The following is a 17,486-nucleotide window of genomic DNA, read 5'->3' as shown; positions in this document are numbered from 1 at the left end:
ATATTTCACTATATGGATGATGTGTTATTGGCACATAAAGATAAAAGCACATTGCTAGAATGTTATGCCACACTTACAAACTTATTAAAAAATTTTAATCTAGAGATAGCAATAGATAAAGTACAATTAAATCTTCCAATTAATTATTTAGGAGTTCTATTATCCTCAACCATGGTCCGTCCACCAAAAATTCAAATACGAGTAGATCAACTCAAATCACTTAATGACTTTCAAAAGTTATTGGGAGACATAAATTGGATAAGGCCTTATCTAGGCATACCAACAGGAGAGTTGGGACCTTTATTTGATATTCTAAAAGGTCCATCAGATCCAAATTCACCCCGCATGTTAATGCCTTAAGCAAAAAAAGCATTAAAAATCATTGAGACATATATGGAAAATATGCAGTTGGATAGAATTGATATAAGTTTGCCTTTATTATTTATTGTACTACTAACAAAAAATATTCCTACAGGAGTATTTTGGCAAGAAGGTCCATTATTGTGGATACATTTATCTTATTCTCCTAACACTATTCTTACTAGATATCCTGAGGCTGTAGGACAATTAATACTCCAAGGAATAAAAGCAGCAAAGGGAGTGTTTGGGATTTCTCCCAATAAAATTATTACTCCATATACTATGGATCAAATTGATGAGTTAGCTAATGAGTTAAATACTTGGGCAATAATCATGTGTAAATCTAGTGTTTCATTTGATAATCACTTACCATCTAATCCTTTGTTGTCTTTTTGGTCTAAGCATCCTGTAGTTTTTCCAAAAATGACAAGAAAAACCCCTATCATAAATGCTCCAAATATATTCACTGATGGGTCAAACAATGGTACAGGAGCACTAGTTACTCCTGATCAAACTTTTACATTTTTAGTACCCAAACAATCAGCTCAAAAGGTAGAGCTTAATGCAGTATTACAAGCTTTTATGATGTTTAAAGATTCTGTATTTAATTTATTTTCTGATAGTCAGTATGTAGTTAATGCTATAGTATCCCTTGAAGATGCTGGTAGGATTTCACCTTCTTCTACTGTTTTCTCTTTGTTTTCCGCTATACAAAGTCTAATCTGGGACAGAAAAGATCCATTCTTTATAGAACATATCAGGGCACATACAGGATTGTCTGGAGCCCTTAGTTTGGGCAATGAACTAGTAGATAAATCTACACATGACATACATATTTTCTCCACAATAGAAGAAGCTATAAATTTTCATAAAAGGTTCCATGTCAATGCTAATACTTTACAAAAGCATTTTAAAATAACTAAAGAACAAGCCAGACATATAATAAAAAAAAGTCAAAATTGTGTGACATTTTTACCACAAGTTAATCTTGGAGTCAATCCTAGAGGACTGATACCTAACCATATTTGGCAGATGGACGTCACACACTTGCCAGAATTTGGAAAATTAAAATATTTGCATGTTACAGTTGATACTTCTTCCGGATTTTTGATGGGCTCCCTTCATGCTGGAGAAAAAACTAAAGATGTTATAGCTCATTGCTTACAAAATTTTGCCACTGCGGGTGTTCCAAAACAGTTAAAAATGGACAATGGTCCTGGTTATACTTCTACCTCTTTTAAACAATTTTGCTCATAATTTGTCATTACTCACATAACAGGACTTCCATACAATCCACAAGGACAAGGCATAGTTGAAAGAGCTCATCAAACTATTAAAATGTACTTATTAAAACAAAAGGAGGGAATTGGAAAGGGGTATATATCCCCCAAAGATAAACTTAAAATAACCCTTTTTACTCTAAACTTTTTAAATTTGGATTCATCAGGGCTTAGTGCTGCGGAAAGACATTTGTACCCAAAAAATGCACATAAGCCTAAGGTACTTTGGAAGGATATTCTAACAGGACAATGGAAAGGTCCGGACCCAGTGATAGTCTGGAGTCGGGGCTCTGTCTGTGTTTTTCCACAGGAGGAACAGCAGCTGATTTGGATTCCAGAAAGGTTAACCAAAATAATTTCTACAGAAAAAGAAGATGATTTGACTCAAATCCATAACAGCTGATATCCAGAACTCCAGCTTGGCTATTCTTACATCTGTGACAGTGATCAACCAGGATGCTTTTTTCAATATCTATTTCATTATTGCTTTTTCCCACATCATAAAGTTCCATTTTATTTTTGAGCTCATACAGACATAAATTAAAGTTTTTCTGATCATTTTTATTTTTTGACTATGGAGTTTTTAAACATTGCAATGGAGATTTCACCTAGGTAAATCTACAAGGCCTTTACTATTGTCTTATGTGTTGTATGTTACGTGTGCACATTTCTGCTTTGTGTTGTATGTCTGTATGTGCGTATGTCCATATATCATATATGAGGAGCGCTCATAAAAATATGGATCCCAAATTTTTTTTTATTATTCATGTGATTTTAATGGTTTAATTTAATTTGGGTAAACAGCTGTTGAAGACTGTTTTAATATGTGTACAAATAAGCAGGTTAACAGATCTGTTTGTTTACTTTCACCTTTCCTTTTCATTATATTTAATAATTCTGTTCAGGATAATGTAAATTGTTCTAAAAATTGTTTTCTTAATACCTGTTGAAATGTTACATTTTTTTTTCTTCTCTTTTCTTAACATCATTGTCAATCCCTATTTTCATCCCAGTGCCGGTGAAGACAAAGATGAAACCAAACTACAACTTCTTTAATAATTATCACAACAAACTGTATAAACTGATGCATCAATGAATAATAACTCAACAAGTAATGCTCAATCACTGAGTCGATTTATTTTGGGAGTAAATGGACATATTGATAGATTCCTCCACTTTGAACTGCTTACAAAACTTGCCTGGACTATGTATCACTTGTATGCATTGTGCTCTATCTGTTGATGCAGCGAATTATGGTAGTGCTGGCGTATCTTAGCTGATGTGTCACCAGTGTTACAATTTTTCCTAAGGAGCCATCAATTGACTTGATGTCGTGGCATTTCTGTATCCTCCTCCCTTCTACTAGTGTTGGTCTAATTTTGGGGGCCAACTGAGGTGAGGCAAAGAACCTCACCCCCCCACTGGTGCATAGGCCTATCCACAGGTATGGCTATATACTCGACCAGTAGTCAGTGACGGGTATGATTCAGTTGCAGTGGTATCAACCAAGACAGGAGGCTGACGCCTAGAGGTCAGTTTTCTGATGACGGGTAAGAACCATATGTTGAATTGGACATACTTAACAGGCATGGTCCCTAGTCACATTGCCTGTTGCTTAATTAAACAGAAGGGGGCAGACGCTAGGAGCCACAACCAAATAATATGATGCATGGCACTTTTGGTTGTAAGGTGACGCCAGCTAGCCATTGAGATTATATGATTATGTTAAGATTTACATTCATATAGAAATTGGACTCCTGCTGTTCACCTTGGCCTGCTACGGGACTCATGTTACAGGACTCCTGGAGAATTCCCATTGGTTGGGGAAGGGTAGTAGGAGGGAATTCCGGGGGAGGTCCTGGGCCCCGGTTCCGGGTGGTGGGTGGACCTGCTTGCTTGCCTGACGCATATGGGGTATTGGCGGCATTTTCAAAAATAAAGTTTTGTTCCTGCTTGAGTGGCTCGTGATTCTGTGCCCAGCCAGACTGCGGCACCTACACATTCACTAAAGACAGCCCTTTTTCTGCACAGATCCCCCAAGTGGCTCTAACCCAGCGGTTCCTTCAACACAGAATATATAACCACTCTTTTATTTTCATGCCACATTGTCCCATCCTCCATTGGGTTGAAATCTCCTCTATAATTGAAAGCCTCTACCATCATTCCTCCTTTAAGATCTACTACCATTTTTTAAATACATTCCAGCCTGGACCTGCTCTCTCTGCCCCTTAGCCTCTTGATCATTCCTTCCTCACTGGGATTGACCCCACAGTCTGAGACACGTCTCAACCCAACATTGCTAAACACCATCCCCCTATTCAAATCCAACTAAAAGACCCTATTCATTATGTTTCCCTTCTCAAATATCTTCTCACTTCTCACTTCCTCAACTCTCAAGGGTTTAAAGCCCATTATCTCCAGTTTAGTACAGGCTCATCTTCTTACACTAACCCAATCCCCTCACAACTCCCACATCCTTGGTGGAAAAAAAAAATGGCCAATTCCAGCTATTACAGGACCTCAGAAAAATCAACGAGGCAATCACCCTCACCTATCCTGTAGTACTGAATCTCTACACCATAATATTTCATATCCTCCCCCATCATCCATTTTTTTGGGGCTAGACCTGAAGGACACCTTCTTTACTATTCCCCTCCATCCCACCTCACGTCCAAGTTTTGCCTTTACCTGTACTGACCCAGACACTAATTCCTCTTAACAACACACTTGGACTGTTCTCCCGTAAGGCTTCAGAGATAGCCCATACTACTCTGGCCAGGCTCTCCAATGTGACCCGGCCACCCTGAATTTATCCCCCGGCCACCTCATATAGTATGTAGGTGATCTCCTACCCTGTAGTCCCTCAATAGGACTCTCCACACACACACTACAATCCTTCTCAATTCCCTGGCCTCCTGGGGGGTAGGTACTAGGTCTCTCAATCTAAAGTCCAGCTCTGCTCCCCTCAGGTGCAATATTTTAGGCATCTTCTTAACCCCCACCACATATGTTATACACCCAGAAATACTTCAGGCTCTAAAGGATATACCTTTACCTTCCTCTAAAAGAAGTAAGCTTTTCCTCCTAGGACTTTGCAATTATTTTCACATCTGGATACTAAAATGCTCTCTTATAGCCAAACTCTTTTATGAAGCCTCAAAAGAGGATTATTTTTAACATCTTCCATTGAAAAACCAGACTCTACCTCAGAGCAAAGCCTGTCCAAGGAAGGGACATGACCTTTGTCCTTGGAAAGACACACAGAGCACTCCTAGGCACATTCCCACCCTGCTAAGTTGTTTATCTACAAATAACAGGAGAGATCTGCTGTGCCAGGTGTCCCTGACTCAGTCAGGCTAGGTGGGGACCCATAGCAACCCCCTAGCAGCCACCAATCAGCATGAGACAGGGAAATACCTGGGATGCCAGACGACCCTTCCAGTAGTTTATGGTGTTGAGAAACCATGTAGTTCAGCATGAACATCCCTCTTGGCTTAAACCAATCAGTTCAAATGAATCCCCCTCTTGTACTAACCAATCACCCCTACCCAACTTGTTCACGCCAGTGAATGTGCTAATCATGTTTTAGAGTTGTTATTTGATTTTCCCATGGTGTGTGATGATTTGCTAAGAGATGCTATGATGTATGTGGGGGTCCCTGCCTTCTCCAAAGAGTATATAAAACTGCTGCAAACCCTGGGCTTGGGGCCTCTCAGCGTCACCAGTTGCTGTGTGTGTGTGCGCGCGCAGAGGACAGAGCTAGCTCGCAATAAACACCTCTTTGCTGTTTACATCGATCTTGGTCTCTGGTGGTCTTTTGGGGGTCCCGAATTTGAGCATAACACCATCTCCACATTTCTTTTCCTCTACCATTTCTACTCTTCAGAGTTCTCTTCTCAAATCTTCAACTCTTTATCTATCAAACCCTAAAAAGACTTTCTTCCTGTCCCTCCACTCAGAACATAGACAAGCCTTAGGAGTACTTTACCAAAAGTGGCAGATACCCCCCATCCCATTGATTTCCTATCAAAACAACTTGACTCAATCTCTCAAGGCTGTCTCCAATGCCTCAAGATTTTAGCTACAGCAGCCCTCCTCATCCTTGAGGCTCACAAATTTGCCTTTTATCAACTATCACTGTTCTTACCACATACTCCCTCTTGGATCTCCTCAGTCATTGATCATTCCTTTCCATCCCCTCAGCCAGGATCCAATTACTGCACTCTGGATCCCTTGACTGCCTTCCAGCAAGACTCCTCATTGAACCCTATTACTTTCCTCCCAGCAAAAAACCCCTTCTACCCCTGTGGTTTCTCACTCCTGTCCTGATGAAGCCAGATTTAAAGTTAGGTAGTCAGTGTAGTTAGGTAAATCGGGTCTAATATCATATCTAAAATGGAGGCCATGCTGAGAATGATTCCGGAAATGCAAGACAACTCATGGAATGTTAATGAAGTCCCAGAAAGGCCCTAGGCCAAAGTCCACCCCAAAGAAATGTTAATGGAACCCAAGAAACAGCCCCTAACAGATTTGGAGATAGCCCATCCCAAGAAGTGATAATGAAGTCCTTCCTGCTTAGATTATCTGTGTCCCAACCCTTCCCCCTTACATTCCATCACCAAAACTATAAAAAGGGGAGACAACTGCACTTCCATGGATTCCACCTCTTGGGTCCCCTTCTTCCTCCGGGAGAAGTCTTTTCTGCTGTCCTTTAATAAACTTCTAATTTCTAATCTGACCTTGCCTAGGCGTGCTTCTTTGGTGTTATTCTTCAACATTGGGGAAGCAAGGACTCGTCACCGGTCAACAGCGGTAACACTGACACCCTTTACTTCTTAATGAACCCCTTTTCACATATTACTGATTGACCACTTTCTACTCCCCAGCCTGGTTCATCGATAGAAGCTCCCCAAATAGCCTCCTTACCTTGCAGGCTATGCCTCAATCTGAGGTAAAACTTCTCTGGACTCTCACTTCATCGTAACCCAAATAATTAATGCCTCCTCTCTACTCCCAGGCATAACCTCCCAACAGGCTGAACTAGTAGCCCTTATTAAAGCCTTAGTAGACAGGGACAAATCAATCAACATTTTTACTAATTTCAAATATACCTATAACATTATTCTCCCCAACATCTTAATTTAGAGAGAGTGGGGTTTCCTTATTCAGAAAGAACATCCATTTTCAATGCTAGCTATATTAAGGAAGCCAGATTTAAAGTTAGGTAGTCAGTGTAGTTAGGTAAATCAGGTCTAATATGGAGTAAAATTGAAAATGGAGGCCATGTTGGGAATGAATTCTGGGAAAAGCAGGACAACTCATGGAATGTTAATGTCCCCAAGGCCCAGAGCCCATCCCAAAGAAATGTTAATGAAACAGCTCCCAGCAAACTAGAAGATGCTGACCCAAAAATCTTAAAAGATTACTTCTTTGGCCCACCTGTGTCCCATCCTTTGGGCCTTCCCACCTACATTCCATCACTGAAAGATAACAGAACAAAGGACAGGAATGGGGGGGAACCAGATGAAGACCCTAAGTATAAAAAGGGGAGACAACCGCACTTCCAAGGATTCCATCTCTTGGGTCCCCTTCTTCCTCTGGGAGAAGTCTTTTCTGCTGTCCTTTAATAAACTTCTACTTTCCACTCTGACCTTGCCTCTTCGTTCTTCTCAGGTGTTATACTTCAACATTGGGGAAGCAAGGACTCATCACCAGTCAACAGCGGTAACATTAAAATTTTACTAGAGGCTTACTAGTAAAATTTACTAGAGGCTTTAAAAAAATTTACTCTCTACTGCAGCCATCCTCCACTGTAGAGGATATCAAGCCAAAAAAAACAATACATTTTCTTAGGAAATAATGAGGCTGACCAACTGCCAAAAAGTTGCTCTGTCTGGCTACAACTCTCAGTCATCATGAACTCTGAATCCAGTTTTATACCCTATTCCCATTAAACTCCAACTTCCCCCTGACAACTAAAGCTCTATTATCCCACCTTCACAATCTGTTCCATTCCAATCTTCACTCCCTTCAACTATTCCTAAAGAATTCCCTAAACCTGTCCTCTTCAGCTTTACTGTACCTTCAACAAATTTCTCAATCTTGTATCACCTGTCTCAAGGCTAATCCCAACTCCAATGTGAGACCATCCTGTTTGCCCACACACCAAGCTAGGGGAGCCCTTCCTGCCATGGATTAGCAATTTGATTTCACCCAAATGCCCCTATAAGAAAAATGAAATATCTCCTGGTACTATGTTTACTGGATGGGTTGAAGCCTTCCCAACTACCAATCAAAGGGCTTCTACAGTTGTAGCTATACTTTCCTGAGAAATAATCCCACATTTTGGTCTACCTGCCTCTCTCCAGTTGGACAATGGCCCTAAATTCATCTTTTCTGTTTCCTAAAAATTAGTAGAATTTTTGCATATAAAAGAGAACTTCCACATTCCCTATCCACCTGCATTCCTCAGGAAAAGTTGAGAGGACAAATAGTACCTTAAAGGCAATGGTTAACCAATCTACAGAAATACAGGAGAATTGAATTAAGCTCCTCCCTTTGGCCTTTCTCAGGAACCCAAGATCTCCCTTTGGCCAAGGTCTTCCCAAGAAGCCTCTCATGATTAGCCTATTTGAATTCCTTTTAACAATGGCTAATCCCACCCACCATTCAACCTCAATCACCAAACCTTCCCTCTAACATCCTGAATACCTTACTGGCCCACCTCAGGACTGTCCTCTGGAATATGACACTCCCACCTTCCCCAGCTTCAATCTTTGGGAGGGCCCCTCCTATTTCCATAGGGGATCTAGTATACCTACCCCCTCAATCTTACAAGAAAAATGGAAGGGCCCCTTCAGGGTTATTCTGACTAGCCCAACTGCAGCCAAACTAGAAGGCCATCCTCTTGGGTCAATTTGAGCAACTTAACACTTGCTCCTACTAATGCCTCTTCTTATTCTGTTCCCACAGGCCCTACCCACTATGTATTACTAGCCTTTCAATTATTTCAGAGGAAAAAACTGAGCCTCCTGCCTAAACCTCCTAATGTCACGTTCTCAGATGACCTTTCACACTTTCTTAAAACTCTCAGAGATGAATTAAATTTATCATATTCATTACCTCTTCATCTTTCTCCTCTTCAAACATAGATCTTATTTTGGAACTCTGGATTCAAGGGACATTCATTGACCTGACACCCACCCAAATCTTCTTCTTCTTATGTTTCCTATATATCATCTCTGACTTTACAAACACACACTAGACATAGGAGAGACCTCCAAATTATTCCCTTATTCGTGAGACTAGGCATATCTGCTGAGATTGGCACAGGAGGAGCAGGATTGGGAATCTCAATTCATTAGTATGAAAAGTTATCAGAACACTTATTGAAGATATCCAACAGGTGACTGATTCAGCATTGACTTTACCAAATCAAATTGGACTCCCTGGCATCTGTGCTCCTGCAAAACTAATCAGGGAAGAATGCTATTTCAATGTAAACCAAACAGAATTTGTAAGAGACAAGGTTAAACAGCTCAAGGATGGAGAACTGCCTGGAACTAGCTGATTCCAGGTAGTCCTCAGTGGGGGATCTAAAACCACAGACCTCCTTATTATTCTCCCTTATGTCCTACTTAATATCTTAATATCAAAGCCATTCTACTCCTGTGCTCACAATCTGATTCTCTGAAACCAGTTTTTTGCCTATGAAGACCTGAGGCTTCTTCAAACATCCCTTTTCAGCTTTAACTGCCATGAATTTGGTACTCTCTCTTAGAACTCTGAAAAAGGAGGGGTCTTTTCAGGAGGAAGCAGCCAGACAGAGGTATCAATGCCCCTAATTCATTATCACTCTTCAGAGCCTGGAATGAAGGATATGGAAATAACCCCCAGGGCAAAAGGAGGACCATGGGTCCTAGCTGAGAGAAGGAAACCAGTGGGCTCTGGACTTTCACCATTTCACAGCAGCAATGGGCTCTCAACTTTCACAACTGTTCCCTCTGACTGCCCAACCCACACATTCTGCTATGGTTCAGTCTCACTGAACACTATAAAACTCAGACCCCTATTGTGACCAGTTGTCATTTTCTCTCTTGAAAATGTGCCCCTCTGGTGCTTAATAAAGCATCACTGATCTGTTGAGGTCTGTCTCCACTTCTTTTACTTTTTCTTTCATTTTGCTTTCACTTCCTTTCACTTGTAAACATTTATCACAAGTTATTCAGATTCCTCTTTGCTTTAATTATTTTAAAAGTGTTAAATAATCAACATGCTAATGAAAGGAAAGCATTACAGCAACAGATAGGAATGGAGTGTCTAATTTTGTCAGGATTCTCTAAAATAGATAACTTTTATTTTTAAAGGTTTACAAAGATTGTCTCAAAATGACCCTTTCAAATTTAATAACATTTCCCACCTGTAAACTTGCTTTTACCATATTCCTGGGACAAAAACTTCCATCGATTCCTTTTGACATTTTGCTGGATATCTGAGTGTTTAAGGAGAATATATCTAACAACTACTTAAAAGCAAGTTTCTTTCTGATGTCTTGACTTAAGAACAAATAGAACTACCAAAACTCCTGTGCAAGGAGAAATGTTTAAGGAATAACTGTCATCAAACATAAAGCACATTCTTTTAGAAAAGTGAGTTTAAAAAAAATGATGTTAACAGTTGTTACGATTTTCCTATAAAAGCAGGAGAAAGAATTTGAATATTTTTATGGGCTGGGGGCTACTTATAAAAATCCAAAACTAAATAACAATAAAAATAGATGCTGTTTCCATGGCAACATGAAAGAATAGCAGTGAAAACAGAAAGGGTAACTCTGAGAATAAAATCATAAAATCTGTTCTTTTTAAAAGTGAACAGGAAAAAAATTTAAACACGTACCAAAGTATTAATTATCCTGGAAATATAGAATTCTATCAAAGCACAAGTCATAATAATAGGCTTTTATGTGAGGTTTTAGCTTTTTAAAAATATATATTTGTTAGAATAACAGGAGAAACAGTTCATTGCTTTCAGCTAAACAATGCTAAAGAAAGAGTGAAATTTTTATCTTGCTTTTGGCATTAGCCACTGAACCAACATTTTTTTTTCTTTTTCCTTCTTTTTTTTTTCTTTTTTACTTTTAGGGGTAGAAATAAAAATAATTGAGAACATAAATGGATATTGTAAATAAAGGGGACATTTAATGTAAATAGACCAGTATATACTAAAGTCCAGTATGTATCATATATAATGTTAATTGTTTTAAGGATTTCACCAGCCTTTTGAGAAAAAAATTTGAGGTAAATATTTTACCCATTTTACAAATAATCAAATATTAAAGCTTAAAAGTCTGAAGTAGGGCTGGGGCCATGGATTAGCAGTGGAGCACTTGCCTTGAACATGTGAGGCACTGGGTTTAATCCTAAGAACCATATAGAAATAAGTAAATAAAATAAAGGTATGGTGTCCATCTACAAATAAATAAAATAAAATAAAGTAAAATAAAAATGAAGTAACTTACCCATAAAACATTCAATCAGATGAGAGTGGTACTACAAAATGATGATGTTGTTTTTTTTTAAATTCTCACTCAGTAGTTTAATATCCTCCATTTTTATTATGAAGGTGATACGTATACACAGAAAATGTGGAGTAAAAAGTGATATCTCCTATTCCAATTATAAGTTCTTTCTAGATTTCCTCTCTTTAGAGTGATCTATATTCCAGATTTCTATTCATTTCTAATAGATTATAGAGCACCCTGTCAGTATATGGATGCTACAAATATCATAAATGAAAATGCTCACATCCAGTTTTCAAAAAGTAAGATCCTTTAAATTCAGTTTTACCCTGGATATTTTTCTACACTTGAATTTTAGATGATAGTATCTATAGACCTTCCTCAGTTATGTTAGCAGCATACAGTACTCCATACTATGTGGACATCAAGATTCATTTAATTATTCTTATCTTAATAGGTATTTAGTTGTTTCTATTATTTGTTATATAGTAAAAGTACTCCAAAAATTCTTCATATATAGTTGTATGCATCAATAATTATTTATGAAGATGGAGAAATACTGGTTTTAATTTCTCTCTTATCCTTAAGTTAACAATGCAGAGATATCAGAATGTATGTAGAAATGGGTTTATGCATATTGTTTATTTTTTTGCTTTATAAAGCCTGGAGTTTGATGTCTTTCTATACTTTTGGATACTAAGACAATAACAGCTAAATTTCCTTGGCCATGTCTACAAGGTACTAAGATACAAATCCATTGTTTCATGTAGTCTCTCATTTAATTACTTGACTAGTATTTATTATGTATGTACCAAATCCCAAGGACTACAGTAGGTGCTAGGGATAAAGAGAGGAGTAAGATATAGACCCTGCAAACAACATGCAACTTTTAACACGAATAATCTCAGTATATGTTAGGGTATCATCCAGACAAATATGAATATTTAACTCTTTGTCCTTTTGAACACTAACCTTGCAACCTTAATGAACCTATGTGGATAATTTACCTGGGGTACCTTCTTCTATTTTTAATCTGCATTACAATTAGGGAGATATCATAAGTAATGTATCTTTTTTGAAGTCTGTATGCCATTATGGTGCAGATGATTAGTTGAAAATTTTCCCCATAATTCATTGAAATAGATGTGGCAGTTACTCTTAAATGTTCATCCAATGCTCAAGATAAATGAAGTAAGGGAGCAGCCATGTGTGAGTGTGAGGCCAAATAGACTCTCTGTTTTTGCACTTAAGGGTGTTAACTAAGTAACTTAATTTTGTCCAGAAAGACGTACGTGGAAGTATGTATAGCCTCCAGAAGGCTTTTATTTTTTCCTAATTAAAGGACAGACAGGCTGTGGTAGTTTCCTCTTCCCCACTTCTCCCTGTCTTGAATGTACATGTGTTTTCTGGAGTTTCAGCAACCCTCCTAAGATCAATCAATGAAAAAACTTCACTCTGAGGATTGAAAAATGGAAAGATAAAATGTTTCCGTTTTTTTAATGGAATTGTTGAGGACTCAACCAATGTCCTTAACTGACTACCTTACTCTAGTTATTAAGTAATAAGATAAACCCCACACATTTAATCTTATGATATTTAAGCTTTTTTTTTCAGTTTCCAGATGAATTTATCTGAACTTCATTGGTTTTTAACCTGAGAGGCCACTCACATTCATCATGAATCAATATGACACTGTGCTGGATCATTTTTTAATACCTTGTTATTGTCCTGCCTGAATTACTGCTTCTATCATCTTCTTTCATAAAGTCATTTTCCCAAATGCCATAAGTTAGAAACTCAATTTTAAATATTTTCTTGATGGATTGAAACTTTGGAACACTAATTAGGATTTGAATTATTAATTGCTTTATATTTAAGGGAAAAACTTACTTTTAATATTATGTTCTCCACAGAATCACACAGGCCCTGCATAAACTGTGGTATCAAAACTTAATCAGCACGTGTGGCCATACAGAATGAAGACACCTGTGCTGGATCAAGTGTGGACACTTGTGCAATCTCAGGTCATGCTAACCAAGAAATTTTACCAATTACAAAGAAGCAGAGGCTCAACCATATCCAATTCAACCATCTCCAATTCTACTCCTTATGACAATTGCCAGGAATTCCAAATCCTACCTCTCAAAAAGGCCATGGCAGCAGGGTTGCTCAGGCCCAAACATGGCCAAGTGACTTGGATGGTGCTCACTGTAGTGCTGCTTCCCAGTGCTTAGGGAGAACACAGAACCTTTTATATGTTCTGAAGAGATACCAATAATTAATTGGACTATCACACAAAAGATATTGTCCTAGACTTTTAGGTAGCTTTTAGTGTTGATTCAAACACTTTAAATTTTTGCTGAAATTCAAAATCTTCTAGAAACCCTGAGGCACATGAAAATTACCCAAAGAAATATAGAATAATTACCATAGGAAATTGTTGCAGTGGCCAAATGTTTATTTTATATTCAGTTAATAACAGAATAGAGTGAAGTCCTCGTTTGCTCAGCATGATAAAATGAGATGAGTCTAAAATATTTGTCTATTCTCATTAACTTTGGCTCATTGAAAATATTGTCCTTTTTATTCAATTCTGCTGTCTTATATTACAATACCTTTGACAGTAAAATAGCTAATTTTGTTCTTGATTTGAAGGCCAATTCATTTGCTAAAGTAAAAATGTGTTATGAGCATTCCAGCTATGGCCTACACTCATCATTTTAACAACATTTTCCCCCCAAAGCAGGAAACTGATTAAATGAAAGCTTACCTGATTTCCTCCCATGCCATGACAGTTGAATATACCCACTTTTTCATTTTCCTTGCGGCCCATGTTGTCTAAACATTGATTGGTTTCCACGTTTCTTATCTAAAGGGAACATATGCAAAAAAAGGAGGATAAAGCAAGGTAAATAGTTACTTAAGTCAAAATAGATTTTTAATACTATTAAATTGTATATTGTTACCTAACTGATACATGTTTATAAAAAAATTTCTCCAAGAACATGCTGCTTTAAAATATCTATTTTTTTTAAATATCCATTTCTAGTCCTATGTAAGTTTTTAAACATCCACTGAGTAAATTTGAACAGTTTTGACTTTGGCCTTAGCATCCAACCAGGAGGTACTCCTTTTTATAGTATAGTGTCAGAGAAGAAGGAAATGTCTACATGTTATGAATGAGGAATTCTTCTTAATATAATCTAAAACTTTGGAGAGCTTTAAAATTCTACCCAAATAACTATAGTCCATTTTTGAATTTTCACAGTACCATATGCAAGAAAATAGAAACAAATCAGTTAAATACTGAAACTTATGATTTTTACATTGCTTCATTACTAGATGCTCCTTTCTGTGTATTAATAAGGATTAATTACCTTGTTTATTTTTGTGATGGAGACATAGTCATGCATCTTCTCTTATTCCTAATACCAAACTTAATGGAAAGTGCTTGACCCTAAGAAAGGCTGTTACAAAGCTAAATGGAGTTTCACATTACAAATTCTTCAAAAGCAAGATTAAATTGCCCACTGCAGACATGAGGTTTTTGGTTTACACTCAGACACTGCATTAGTCCCATCATTAGCATAAAGTTAATGCATATTTGAGCCAAATGTAATTATAAAAGCCATTCATTAAGCTTAAGGATGCTAAAATTGCTAAATCAAGTACAAATTAATATAAAAAGGAGGGGGAGACAGAGGAATTCTATTAAATGGGACGTTTTGTATTTTTTCCTTATTATAAATCTACAAGCATATATTCCTGTATACCCATCCACTCTATTTCTGAGAATTTTGTGTCTCTAATCCATAATCGGATATGCATATTTTCTGCTCATGCAGTATAATGACTTGGATATCTCTATTTAATTACCTGTGCTTGAGGTACACATTTATTCATATCAACAAATTGATAATAGTACAAAATTATTATATTAGCAAATAAATTTATATAATTCATTTTTCCTGTACAGAACCCCATGGACAAATACTGGTTTCTAGAGTTGGGAAAAGTGGCATGATGTGCGCTAAGGCCATACCAGGAAGTCAGAATTGTGGAGATCCGAGATTATACTTAGGGCTAGAAAGAACTGTACAGAGGGCCCAAGCCCCTGTTCTGATGGGCTGATATTTACAGCACTTCATCAAGGAATCTGAGAAATATCTGATGAGAAAGGACAGAACATGCAGTAATATTACAGGGAAAGAAGCAAAATCAGAAGCAAAACCCACATGGAGGCATAGGATTTAAAGGTATTCTCAATCTGATTTAGGTTGGTTTAGAAACTGGAGGAGGCTTGGCCTAGTGGAAAAAGGCTTCTCAGGACCTACAGATAGACAATACTGAGAAAGGTGGTAACTGAAAAAAGATGTAATAAGTCTATGCATGCTACACATGGTCTAATCAATTTACATTGCACATAAATTGAATTACTTTTAAATCCCTTACATCTGACTCTTTTTCTTAACTTTTCATAAAAAGCAGACTTCTTAAAAATAATAAATTTGTTATTATTCATAATTAGCATGGTAAAAAAAGTATAAAATAGTGCCATAATACTCAGAGGATAAGTATTTTACAAAATGATTAATTTACCTATAGATGTTTGCTATACAATCTCACTTAAAGTACCTCAGCTGGTACTTGAATACATAACTAGTAAATATTTACAAACATTATAAGTTGAATCAATTATAGGATTTTTGACTCTTTGCTAAATGACAGAAAATTCAAGATATATTCATTCCAGTAACTTCTCTGATAGTAGCATTTTCAAGGGACATACTATAGATACATGCCATCCTACTCTTTGAAAAATTAAGTAAGGAACTTAAGCATTCTTCCAAACAATTTTCCCCACTAGCAACCCATTATTAGTCTACATTCTGCAATAGAAAAACTTTATTTTTTTGTCTGTTTTTTCATAATAGGTATTATGAACTCATTAATGCAATCAAGAAACATGGAGAGAATCTATCTATAACTCATACCAAGCACTGTTTGAGGTTGGAGGATATAGAAATGAAAAAAAAATAAGCATAGTCCCTTTCATCATGAAGCTTATATTTTACAAGGAATGAAGGCATAACTAGAAAGACTTGTAACATGTCAGATGATCAAGAAATTTTAAAATTATCAAGCACAGTACAGGCAGGGAAAGTGATGAAGGAGTACTGTTTTGCAATGAGAACCAATACAGGAAACTCTGAGAAGATACTACAAAAGATACCTTGATGGAACGAGAAAGCAGCCACATTTCCATCCATGGAGGAGCATTCCAGGCAAGGGAACAATACACACATGTTCCATGCAGTTGGAGAATACTGAAACAACACATTAGCAATGTGGCCAGGGAACTGTGAGTGAGCGTCACACTATGGAGGTATCCAAGACTAAGTAATGTCAGGAACCATAATTTTTGAGCATAAGCATATCATATCAGCTTATTCTAGGTGCTGTGTGGAGTACAATTACAGGTTGACAAGGCTAGAAACAGGAACTAAGTAGGGGGCACACTGCTGCAATACAAGCAAGAGAGGACAGTTGCTTAGAACTGAAGGATAACAATGGAGGTGGAAAGGTCAAATCTGGGATAATATTTTCAAGGCAGAGCCAGTAGGACTTTCAATTGAATAGGATATGAGCTATGACAGAAAAAAAGACCTTGAGAAATATTCAAAGTTTGGGCTGAGCAAATGATGTTTCCATTTACTGGGAACAATATTCTGAGTCCTTATGTGTGAATAGCTATCTATGTAGTCTTTGTACTTGAAAATGAGTTTGGTTTATGGGAAGTCCTTAGCTGAAAATATATTATTTGAGTGTGTTTACAATATCAGTGCATTTACTTACAGTGTAAAGGGCTGCTTTTAGAAGGTATGATGACAATCAGGTGTTTTTGCCCATTATTTTTACCAGTTTTTTATTTACCTGGATGACAAGCTTTCTTTTTTTTTTGGGGGGGGGAGGTGGGGTGGGTGGGTGCCAGGGATTGAACTCAGGGGCACTCACCACTGAGCTACATCTCCAGCCCAATTTTGAATTTTCTTTAGAGACAGGGTTTCACTGAGTTGCTTAGTGCCTCGCTGTTGCTGAGGCTGGCTTTTGAACTTAAATCCTCCTGCCTCAGCTTCCCGAGAGGCTGGGATTATAGGTGTGTGCCACCATGACCAGCTACTTTGTTTTCCTTTTCTTTACACTCTAATAGATTTGCCAATATGCCTTGCTGTTATTTATATGGATTACTCCTTCAGGTATGTACTTCTCCTTTTCATTATGTAGTATCAATTTTATTTTCAGGAAAGTTTACTTAAATTATAATCATT

The 17,486-nt window shown here is 37.4% G+C and overlaps 1 protein-coding gene across 3 annotated transcripts in view; it reads right to left on the bottom strand.

Moving 5' to 3' along the window:
• The window catches only part of GALNT13 (polypeptide N-acetylgalactosaminyltransferase 13), a gene marked incomplete at both ends in the record, with an annotated part of 482,292 nt that overhangs the window by 41,754 nt on the left and 423,052 nt on the right, over positions 1-17,486 (bottom strand). For all 3 annotated transcript variants that reach the window (XM_081261707.1, XM_081261705.1, XM_081261706.1), the window contains one exon: positions 13,928-14,026. In XM_081261707.1, coding sequence (XP_081117833.1) covers positions 13,928-14,026 — 99 coding nt within the window. The remainder of the gene's footprint in view (positions 1-13,927; positions 14,027-17,486) is intronic.

Source organism: Spermophilus citellus, assembly GCF_964194105.1.
Source record: "Spermophilus citellus genome assembly, chromosome: 11".
NCBI lineage: Eukaryota > Metazoa > Chordata > Mammalia > Rodentia > Sciuridae > Spermophilus > Spermophilus citellus.
Note: the sequence above shows the minus strand (reverse complement) of the source record. Positions and strands in the feature narration are given on the sequence as shown.